Source organism: Rattus rattus, chromosome 1 (genome assembly GCF_011064425.1).
Source record: "Rattus rattus isolate New Zealand chromosome 1, Rrattus_CSIRO_v1, whole genome shotgun sequence".
Classification (NCBI taxonomy): domain Eukaryota; kingdom Metazoa; phylum Chordata; class Mammalia; order Rodentia; family Muridae; genus Rattus; species Rattus rattus.
In genome coordinates this window covers 40,175,454-40,187,460 of record NC_046154.1, presented here as the reverse complement: position 1 = coordinate 40,187,460, position 12,007 = coordinate 40,175,454, and the positions used below count along the sequence as shown (strand labels likewise).

The following is a 12,007-nucleotide window of genomic DNA, read 5'->3' as shown; positions in this document are numbered from 1 at the left end:
AAAAGCAATGATGATGGCCTTCACAGTTCAGCAAAAACGACTCCTACAATGACTATCAGGGAAACGAAGTTTTTTAGAGGCCGTTTTAGATCCAAGGTAGTTAAAACTTAACAATTTTTGTCTATAAAACATTTGCACCTGATAGGTTAAATCCCTGATAAAGATCTGAAATGCTTGGGACTAGAAGGGTTTGGATTTCAGAATACATCAGATTTTAGAATTTTTATGTAGCACTCATCAGCTGAAATCCCTAATTTTGAAAATCAGAAATCTATCCTTTTTTAAAGATTTATTTATCTATTTTATGTATATGAGCACACTGTAGCTGTCTTCAGACACATCAGATCCCATTATAGATGGTTGTGAGCCACCATATGGTTGCTGGGAATTGAACTCAGGACCTCTGGAAGAGCAGTCAGTGCTCTTAACCACTGAGCCATCTCTCTAACCCGAAAATCAGAAATCTAAAATGATCCAATATCCAAAACCTTTTTTCTTCTTCTTTTTTTTTTTGCATTAGATGTTCCCATTCAAAAACTTGCAGACTTCAGAATAAGGATACTCAAAACTGTACCTACAGCCACGTGTGGTGGCTCATACACTTGGCAGGCTGAAGCAGATAGAATGTTGAGAGTTCACTGTTAACCTGGGCTGTAGAAGTAAGGCTATCTCAAAAACAAAGCAAGCAAAAGCTGTAACTACAATTCAGCTTTTTCCAAACCAGGCAGTAGTAGTATAGTAAGCTATTGCATACGCTTACCCAAGGACAAGTAAACAAAGCTTGATAATCTTAACAAAAGTCCCTCTTTCTAAAACTAAACAGTTGATAACTACCTAGGAAATAAAGAAACTTCTAAGAAATGATGCCTGGTGGGACCCTTATACCCATTACATACCACTTCAATAAAGAACTGTCATAATGGACTTAAAAGATGGCTCAGCAGTTGGGAGCACTGGCTGCTCTTCCAGAAGGCCCCAGCACCCACATGGCAGTTCACAACCATCATTAATGCCAGATTCCAGACAAAACTGCAGGTAAAACTCTCACACATATACTGAAAACCAACTGTCATCAAGGGGGATTAGAGAGAGGGCTCAAAAGCGAAGAGCACTTGCAGCCCTTTCTAAGGACCTAATCGTTCAGTTCCCAGCACCCACATCAGGCAGCTTACAAACACCTGTAACTCCAGTTCCAGGGGCTACTCCTCCCTCTTCTGGCCAGAGCAGGCACCTGCGCATACATGGCCCACATATAGACACACACGTACACACACAGCCATATAAATAAAAATAAGTAAAAAACTTTCACCAAGAACCTATTAATTCCTTACCTGCATTCTCAGAATCAAAGCAAAATATTCTCTTAGACTATCAAAAGCAAGACCTATCTAGATATCTAGATATCCCAGCACTCAGGAGGCAGGAACAGACAGATCTCTCTGAGTTTGAGGCCAGCCTGGTCTACATAGAAAGTTCCAAAACAGCCAGAGCTACATAGAGACCCTGTCTCAGAAAACAAAACAAAAAACCCAGATATTCACTATCTCCCTTCCTAATATTCTGCTGCCAATAAAATAATGGGGGACAGCTTCGGTGACTTCTCTGTAGGTCACGTGACATTAGGGAAATTATGTTCTGGATCAAATCATGAATTATAGAAAAATTTTAACTGTCTCATCTTTACACTATATACAGGCTATGTTTCCACTTGAGTGGCACTGGAGGAATAGCCAAAACACACTATTGTCTAGAAGATTCTAGCAAACAATTCTTACAATTAGGATTCTATTGAGAACTGAATAACTGTAAGGCATAAATACGGTTTGTATTGTTGCTAAGTTTTGAAAAATTGTAAGAGTACTTTATTAATTTAAGATATGTTCCATATCCATTCTCATTCAAATTTAAAAAAAATCATTCTTTACTCATCTATTCAATATATGGAATACTCAAAAGAATCAGAAGATCATATTACAAATACATGTTTGATTTGCAAATGGTCAGAACCTACATTTTCAAAATGTTCCTTGTGCTTCTGTGCCTTCGCTGTCACAATACAGCAACACCCCCTTCACAACGACTAGTGATCATATTACCAATTTCAGTCCAAGTATCTGAATGAGGGTTGTAAACTTCAACCGAGTCCAAAGTACCTGGGGCCAAGAAATCATGGCTAGAAGATCGGCCTCCAGAAACATACAGAAGACCATTGACTGCCACAACACACATGCCTGCTCTAGGCACTTTCATTGAAGCAACTTCAACCCACTTTTCCTAGTAAAATGAGAAAAGAATTAACATTAGTACTGTCATAAAAGGATAATAAAATTTCAAGAAATTATATACTTAGACTTTACATGTTTAAATTCAAACAAAGCAATTAAGGAAATATATACAACTTTTTAAAATAAACTTTTGCATAGGTATGACAAAACAGTGAATCTAGAGAAATGATAGTTAAACATAGCAACTATAAATTATGATCAGGTGATATTCTAGAAGTCTTGTAGAGGGACTGGAGAGAAGGCTCAGTGGTTAAAAGAACTCAATGGTCTTGCAGAAAACTGAGATTCAGTTCTCAGTACCTACATGAGGGCTAACAACCATCTGTAACTCTAGTTCTACAGGACCTAACACCAACACTCTCTTCTGGACTCTGCATGCACTGTATACATGTGGTATACAACATTCATGAAGGCAAAACACCCATACAAATAAAATAATGTAAAGAAATCTGTTTTAAAAAACATGTAGGAGTCATTGAAGCCAAAATTCTGAGAACCTAAGTCTATAAAATGCAAGCAATACATTCAAAATGAAGAGATCATCACGTACCAAGGGGCAAATAGGCTTTATATGAAAAGACTTTTTAAAGATTCTTCAAAGTTTTTATTTAGGTAGCTGGAGAGATGGCTCAGCAGTTCAAAGGACTCGGTGCTTGTGGTGGTTTGAAAAAGAATAGCCCAATAAGTCGGTAAATATGTGTCTGGTCACCAGGGAGTGGTACTATTTGAAAGGATTAGAAGGATTAGGAAGTGTGGTCTGTGGGAGGAAATGTGTCACTAGAGGTAGACTTTGGGGTTGCAAAAGGGCATGCCAGCCCTAGGCTCCATCTCTCTCTCTGCCTAAAGATGAGGATGTAGCACTTGGCTACTGCTCCAGCACCTGCCTGCATACAGTCCTGCTCTCCACCACAATAATGGACAACTCTGAAACTGTAAATAAGCCCCCAATTAAATACGCCCTTTCATAAGAGTTGCTGTGGTCATGGTGTCCCTTTACAGCAGGAAAACAATGACTAAGACAGAAGCTGGTACTCGGAAGTAGGGTTTTGCTGTGATAGGTCTGCCTGACCATTCTGTTTGTTGAAAGAATATGGAAGATTTGGAAATTTGGACTGAAAAAAATCAATAGGATGCTTTAAGCCAGGCTTAATGGCCATACTAGTAGGAGTGGAAGACAGTGGTACTGAAAGAATTGTAAAGTATGATGGCCGCTGGGTCCAATAAGTTTCAGAAGGGAAGAACATATAGTGACTCAGAAACCATTCTTGTGATACATATACAGAAGAATGTAGCAGCAGAACTTGGCAATGTGATTCTAGCTTTAGAGTCAAGGATACAAGAAAAGGATTTTGGAATATCCCTCTGTGACTTTAGTCACTGAGAGCAGGCATGAGTTAGGGTCTTGGAGGACTAGAAAGGCCATTTCCTGAAGCCGTAAGGGTAAAGCCAGGATTTCTCTGGACCCCAAAATAATAGAGAATTCCAAAGTTGGAGGATTACCTGCCAAAGAGAGCTGCAGACCAGTTATGGAGCCAGCCTAAGAGAAGTCAAAAGAGCTGAAAGAAATTAGGGATTTGAAAAGCCCTTTGCATCAGAAAGAAATGTAAAATTTTGGAGTATGCAGCTGGGCAGTTGAGAAAATGCCTCCATAAGATCCAGCGGTAGAGCATTTTCTTAATTAGTGATGAGTGAGAAAGCAGGCTGAGCAAACCACAATGGGCAAACTAGTACACAGCACCTGCCAATGTCCTCTGCATCAGCTCCTGCCTCCAGGTTCCAAGGCTGTGTGAGTTCCTGTCCTGACTTCCTTCAGTGATGGATTCCTTCCTACAATGTGGGAGCTTAAGCCAGATAAACCCTTTCCTCCCCAAGTTGCTTTTGGTCAAGGTGTTTGTTCCATCATGGCAATAGTAACCCTAACTAGAACATATATACACATATAAAAACAATAATTGAATATCTTCTAGAAATCTATTTCTTGGGCTGGAGAGATGAATCAGTCGTTAAGAACACTGATTTCTCTTCCAGAGGTCCTGAGTTCAATTCCCAGCAACCACATGGAGCCCTCCAACTATCTGTAATGGGGATCTGATGCCCTCTTCTGGTGTGTCTGAAGACAGCTGCAGTGTACTTACATACATAAAAATAAACAAATCTTTTTTTAAAAAAAATCTATTTATTAGTTTGTGTGTCTGTAGACATATGTGATACAGCATGTATATGGAGGTCAAATGACTACTTCAGTTCTCCGTATGTGGACTCTGGGGTTGAAACAGAGGTTACCAGGCCTGCTCTACAAGTGCCTTTACTCACAGAGCCACTAGGCCCTTTAAGAGGTTTTTTGTTTTGGGTTTTCAAGACAGGATTTCTCTGGGTAGTCCTGGATGTCCTGGAACTTGCTCTGTAGTCCAGGCTGGCCTCGAACTCACAGAGATCCACTTGCCTCTGCCTTCCTAGTACTGGGATAAACGTTGTGCATCAACCCCTGCCCTGTTCCTTTAAGAGATTTTTAAAGTTTTGTGCTAACAAAATCCTTCTAATTTTCCAAGAGAATAATACACTGTACAATATTCTCCAGATTTATTTCAACATGGAGACTTTATTTCTAGGACCGTCAGGTAGAGTTCATAACCTCCAGAATGTATTTGCAAGGAGCAAGTATTACATTTTTATATAGCTTGAAAACAAGGAATGATTTTTCCATAGTGAAAAGTTATATTTTAAGGTAAGGTATGCGGAATACTCCTTTAATCCCAGGACTCAGGAGGCAGATGCTGACAGTGCTCTATGAGTTCAAGGCCAGCCTGATCTACAGAGTGAGTTCCAGGACAGCCAGGGCTATACAGAGAAACTTCATCTCAAAAAACCAAACCCTAAAAAAACAAACAACAAAAAAGCCCCAAAACAACAACAAAAAAACCCAAACAAACAAACAAAACAACAAAACCCACGAACAAAAAACAAAGCGAAACAAAAATCCCCAAAGACCTATTTAATTTTGTTGGTGTGTATGTGTTTTCATGTATGAGTTTATGTGCAGTACATATATGCAAGTGCTAAGGGAAGAGTGTTGGAACTGGGAGTTACGAACTACCTGATTTGGGTGCTGGAAACAAAATCCAGCTCCTCTGGTAGAGCAGTAAGTGATCTTTTTTTTTTTTTTTCTTTTTTTCGGAGCTGGGGACTGAACCCAGGGCCTTGCGCTTGCTAGGCAAGCGCTCTACCACTGAGCTAAATCCCCAAGCAGTAAGTGATCTTAACAGATGACATATTTCTCCAGCCCCACAAGTTATTTCTTTTTTAAATAAAGGAAGTCACATGTGGTAGTCCATGCCTTTAAACCTAGCACTTGTGAGACAGAAGCAAGAAGATCCTGGTGAGTTACCATCAGCCTGGTCTAAATAGTGAGTTCCTAGCCAGCCAATGATACATGGTGAGGCTCTGTCTCAAAACAAAAAAATAGGAATGATGATGATGACGACGACGACGACGACGACGACGACGGTTAAGAGCACTTAGAGGATCTGGCACTCACACAGACACACATACAGACAAAACAGCAATGCACATAAATCAATCAATTGATCCAATCAATCAATCAATCAAATATGTAAGTAAAACGGAAAGAAGAGAGCCTGGAGAGAGATCATTAGCTAAGAGGACTTGTTGCTTCTGGAGGATCTGAGTTTAAATCTTATCCCAGCATCCATATGTGGAGGCTAATACCCACCTATACTTCCGGAGGCTTATACCCTTATCTGACCTCTGCGGGTATCTGAACACACATTGAAGGCACACAGACATAAACATATAAATAAAAACAAACCTTTATTTCTTTTTTTTTTTTTTTTTCGGAGCTGGGGACCGAACCAAGGCCTTGCGCTTGCTAGGCAAGTGCTCTACCACTGAGCTAAATCCCCAACCCCCTTTATTTCTATTTTTAATTTAATTTATTTATTTGGTCTTTCAAGACAGGGTTTCTGTGTAGCTCTGGACGTCCTGGAACTTGCTCTGTAGACCAGGCTAGTATTGAACTCACAGAGATCCACTAGTTTATGCCTCCAGAGTTCTAGAATTAAAGGTATGGGCCACCGTCCCCATCCCCAGATATAAGGTTTTAGAAATGAAATAGTAGATTACATTTGAAGGCTAAAAAAAAATCTATAATTACAAAGAACATCACAAAACTGGCATAGTTGAAAAAAATTTACATTTAATTAAGACAAATTTGGATGCCTTAGAGTTATGTTTGCAGTTAGAGAGAGCTTTACCTTTCTCCCAAAATGTTCCCTGACAAGAATAAAGAGACCATAGGCTCACTTTGTATTGTTTCTTTAATTTCTATCAATGGGTAATACAGAACTATTAAAAAGTATGAACCAAACATGACAGAAACTAAGAAAGAAACAGACAAATCCACATTTACAAACGTAAATGTTACTAAGCCTTTTCTTTCTTACTGATTTCTCAGACTGCCTTGACCTAATAGATATTAAGAACACAAAATACCAGCACGATACAAATTCTTTTCAGAATTTTTATGAAATGTTTATTAAAATAGGAACAATGCAAATGTGTTCTTTGATCAAAATAGAATTTAATTAGAAAAAATCTTAGATGCCTGAGGCAAGAGGATGGCCAGCTAAAGGTAGGTCAGGACTACAAGAGCTCACTCAAAGGCACCCTAGGACTTGTAATAAGACCTTGTCTTTGTTTTGCTTTTGTTTTCCAAACAGGGTTTCCCTGTAGAGTACTGGCTGCCTTGGAACTCACTCTGTACAGCAGGTTGGCCTTGAACCCAAAAGATCTACCGGCCTAGAGTTGGGGATTTGGCTCAGGGGTAGAGCGCTTACCTAAAAAGCACAAGGCCCTGGGTTCGGTCCCCAGCCCCGGAAAAAAAAAAAAGAAAAAAAAAAAAGGCATGGATCATTGCACACTGTATAAAGACTTTTAAGGGGGCTAGAGAGATGGCTCAGCGGTTAAGAGCACTGACTGCTCTTCCAGAGGTCCTGAGTTCAATTCCCAGCAACCACATGGTGGCTCACAACCATCTATAACAGATTCTGGTGTATCTGAAGACAGCTACAATGTACCTATATATACTAAATAAATAAAATATTAAAAAAAAAAAAAAAGATCTACCTGCCTTTGTCTCACAAGTGGTTGGAGACCTGTGATACCACCACCCATCAAAGACCTTATCTTAAAATATGCACACACATAATAATAATAATTAAAAAATTTAAATTAAAAATACAAACAAAACTGCAGGTATATGTGCATCCCACCAGGACTGACAATTAGAATCCAATCCCTAGTACCCATATGATAGAGAGAACCAAGCCCTGCAAACTACCCTCTCATTTCCACATATATAATGTAGAGATCACACACGCACACACATACACACTCTAAATAATAAGTAGACTTAAATAAAAATTAAAAAAATAGAAACTAGTACTTAAAAATATGTGGAAAATCTCCATATATTAGTAAATCACATTATATATATATTTCATGTTATTGTGTGGACCCAGCGACCCACAGTGTCTCGGTGTGCATTTGACTATTTAGTTAAATACTCCCAAAGCAATAAGATACTTTTAACAACCCACTGGCCCAAAAGAATTATCAGAAATTTAAAAAATATTTTAAGGTAATATTAATTAAAAGACAGGAGGACCTGGAGAGATAGCTCAGTGATTAAGAATTCTTACTGCTCTTACAGATGACCCAGTTTTGATTCCTAGCAGACTCAATTGATACCCCACAACTGCCTGTGATTGAAGTTCTAGGGGATTCACTGCCCTCTGGTCTCCATTCATGTTGTACACATAAAGTCACGAAGCCACAACATGTACACATACATAAAAACTAATAAAGGTTTAAAAATTGAAACAAAACACTATCAAATATGTAGGATGCAGAGAAAGTAGTACCTAAAGAAAATTTACAGGGCTGCAGCCTAACAGAGTCAGGACCATTTGTTCACACAAGCCACTAACATTGTTAACAGCTTTAAATTATGTGTATTAGTGTTGTGCCTTCTTGTGTGTTTTACACCATGTGTGCGTGTGCTGCCAAAGGCAGCCAAAAGAGAATGCTGGGTGCCTTGAAACTGGAGTTCAGACAGTCGTGAGCTGCATGTAGGTAGGTACTGGAAACTGAACCTGGGTTATCTCTTGCAAGAGCAGCCATTGATTTTAGTCATTAAACAATCTCTCCACCCTACACCAAAACTTAAAAGAACATTATAGCTATAAATGATAAGAAAATGAAGATTTATAATCTGCCATCTCAGTTAATAATTTAACAAATTAGAAAAGGGCAAAAAACCAAAATACACAAGCAAGAAAAAAAAATAGAAAATGGACAGCAATTAACAGAAATAAAAAAAAAATGACATGTAAAGTTTATTCTTTAAAAAAGAAAGATAAAATTGATAGTCAAAATAATGAGTGAAAGAGAACAACACATCACTACAGATCTAACAGGTATTATAAGAAATAAGGCACTAAACATTTGAAATCGTCCAACCTACCTCTTCAAAGGAGTATTTTTCTACAGTATGAAGGGCGTCTTGTGTCTCATTCCACCCTCCAATAGCATAAATGCAGTCATTGAGTGCTGCCACCCCAAGATATGCTCTTCTGGTTCCCATAGGAGGAAGTGGAGACCAGCGCTTGGAAAGTGGATCGTAAACCTCAAAGGAACGGAGCTCTAGTCCCTCATTGCTGATTCCTCCAACTGCATAAATTAAACCTGAAAAATGGCAGATTTGTGCTCAGTTTCTATTGAACAGGTACAGGCCAACCACGGTGGCACAAGCCTCTGATCCAGTACACAGGGGGCAGAAGCCATCAGACCAGCCTGGTCGACATAGTGAGTTCCAGGACAACAGCAGGAGCTACAGAATGAGACCCTGTGTAAAAAAATTAAACAAACAAACTGTTTTTGTACTTTCTCTCTACTTAGGTGTTGATGTGAGAAAATGACACTAAAGGAAGACACATCAAATACTTTACGAAACAGCTACTCTATCTAGATTTTTTTCCTGTTCTTTAAAAAAACACTATTTGTGTGTGCATCTGTAGATCTCTAAAAGTAGGATGGTATAAAACCAATATGAACACTTACTGGTGACTACAGTTTCATCAAAGAATGACAGGTTAGTTCCACATGCTGTATAAAGGATGTTGGGTTCAGATGACAATTTTCAGGAGTCTGTTATTAATGCCCACCACCAAGTTGGCAGGCCTGGCAGCAGGCAAATTTACCCACCAAACTATTTCTTTTTTTTTTTTTTGGTTCTTTTTTTTGGAGCTGGGGACCCCAACCTGGGCCTTGCGCTTGCTAGGCAAGCACTCTACCACTGAGCTAAATCCCCAACCCCACCAAACTATTTCTTTAGCACCTGTCTGAAGTTTCTTTACTTTTGGGGTGTGTGTGTGTGTGTGTGTGTGTGTGTGTGTGTGTGTGTGTGTGTGTGTGTGTTTTAGACAGGATCTTTCAACTAGCTAGCTTTCAGGCTAGCTTTCAACTCAGAGATCCATCTGCCTCTGCCTACCAAGTGCTGGAATTAAAGGTGTGCATCACCATACCCTGTAACTATCTTTGCTACTTTGTGGGTTTTTCTTTTTTTGACCAGTTATTCCTCTTCCCTTCCTGGTTTCTCCTCTTATCACAAGGTAGGAGAGAAAGAAGGATAGACAGATAGAGATTCCCGAATCTAATTTCTTTCTTCTTGTTTTGTTTTTTGAGCATGACTACTAACACACTACAACCAACCCCCTCAGTGACCAACAGCCACCCATCCCCCATGAGGGTTCTAACATTTTTATACCCTCTGAAACGTTCTCAGAATTACAAATATTGTAAGACCAAAGAAACTCTGCACTGCAAAACCACGCCTCTGCTGAAGCACAAGGCAAATCATAGTCGCTGCTGCGGACAGTCCACAGCAGCCCCACATCCCACACCTGGATTAAAATGAAAACAAAGGGCTGGAGAGATGGCTCAGCGGTTAAGAGCACTAACTGCTGTTCCAGAGTTCCTGAGTTCAATTCTCAGCAACCACACGGTGGCTCACAACCATGTGTAATGGAATCCAATGCCCTCTTCTGGTGTGTCTGAAGGCAGCTACAGTGTACATATACATAAACATATATATAATCTTTAAAAAATGAAAACATATTCTGACAATATTTTTATGGATTTTTAAAAAGAATTATTTATTTTATGTCTGGAAGTACACTGTACAGTCACTGTCTTCAGATACACCAGAAAATGGCATCAGCTTCCATTACAGATGGTTGTGAGCCACCATATGATTGCTGGGAATTGAACTCAAGACCACTGGAAAAGCAATCAGTGCTTTTAACCCCTGACCATCTCTCCAGACCCTATTTCTGTGTTTTTTAAAAGAAATCCAAATTTCATAATTCTCACTATAATATCTGGCTCCCATCTGAAGTTTTTGTTTGTTTGTTTGTTTGTTTGTTTGTTTGTTTTTTTTTTTTTCCGGAGCTGAGGACGGAACCCAGGGCCTTGCGTTTGCTAGGCAAGCCCTCTACCACTGAGCTAAATCCCCAACCCCCCATCTGAAGTGTTCAACATTAGAAAAAATTATTCTGACACTACAGAAACAAAACAATAATACAAGAGGTAAAAGCTAGAATTTCTATATTATTAACACCGAACCCAGGGCCTTGCGCTTAACACTACTTTTTCAATAACAGACCTAAAATATATTTTGAAAACAAGGCCTCAAGTAGTTCATTAACTTACATCTATTTGCTTTGCATATCATATGCACATGTGTGCACACCACAGGCCTGTGTGGAAGTCAGTGAACAATTTGCAGGAGGTGGTTCTCTCTTACCATGTGGGTTTCAGGAATTAAATTCAGTTACACTTGGTAGAAGCTCATTTACCTTTTGTCCGCCTCTCAAATTGTTTTTATAAACAGATTTTTACACACACACACACACACACACACACACACACACACACCCATCTTGCTAGGGATACACAGAGAAACCTTGTCTCAAAAGGATGCAGCACCGTGCCCTGCTCCCCCAAATTATTTAACTTGACTTCTATATCTTCAAAATTATTATACTAATCAAGGCCAATTCTAAGCAAAACCACACATAAGTGTACATACACAGCAAAATGATAACTACTGTATTGCTGGTAACTGAACAGAAAAAAACATTTTATAAATACCTTGCATTTCACAGCACCCAAAGTAGTAGCGTGACACTGCCATGTTGCCAACGACTTCCCATTTATTTTCATCAGGATCAAATCGTTCAATGGTGTCACCAATCTCAGCTCCAACCCACCCACCTGTAACAAAATGGAAAATAATAATTTCTGAGACGAGGGAATCTTCCTTATGATAAAGACTTTAGAAACCACCTCGTCCAACTATTTCCTCTTACAGATGAGTCCACAAGGACCAGAGGTGACCTAAGTTGACATGAAAAGTCAGAATGTAAAGTTCGGATTTATTCATCATAGAGTAAAAAAAAAAAAACAGAAAACTTTAGCATATTGTAGGGGAAATACAATTTTCCAAAAACTTATTTTTAATTTTTGGAATAGTTTCACTATATAACCCTGGCTTTTATGGAACTCAGAGCTTTGCATGCATCTGCTTCTGAAAGCTGGATTAAAGATATGTACTAACAGTCAGATGGTGGTGGGGCATGCCTGTT

The 12,007-nt window shown here is 39.1% G+C and overlaps 1 protein-coding gene across 3 annotated transcripts in view; it reads right to left on the bottom strand.

Moving 5' to 3' along the window:
• Ipp (intracisternal A particle-promoted polypeptide) overlaps positions 1-12,007 on the bottom strand; it is a 38,015-nt gene that overhangs the window by 796 nt on the left and 25,212 nt on the right. The window contains exons 5-7 of one of the 3 annotated variants that reach the window (XM_032899670.1): positions 11,514-11,636; positions 8,827-9,047; positions 2,012-2,274 (exon numbers count right to left, since the gene is read on the bottom strand). In XM_032899670.1, coding sequence (XP_032755561.1) covers positions 2,050-2,274; positions 8,827-9,047; positions 11,514-11,636 — 569 coding nt within the window. In that variant the 3' untranslated portion in view covers positions 2,012-2,049. Of the gene's footprint in view, positions 1-504; positions 2,275-8,826; positions 9,048-11,513; positions 11,637-12,007 lie in introns of those variants that run through there. The other 2 variants (XM_032899674.1, XM_032899678.1) reach the window with 2 other exon arrangements.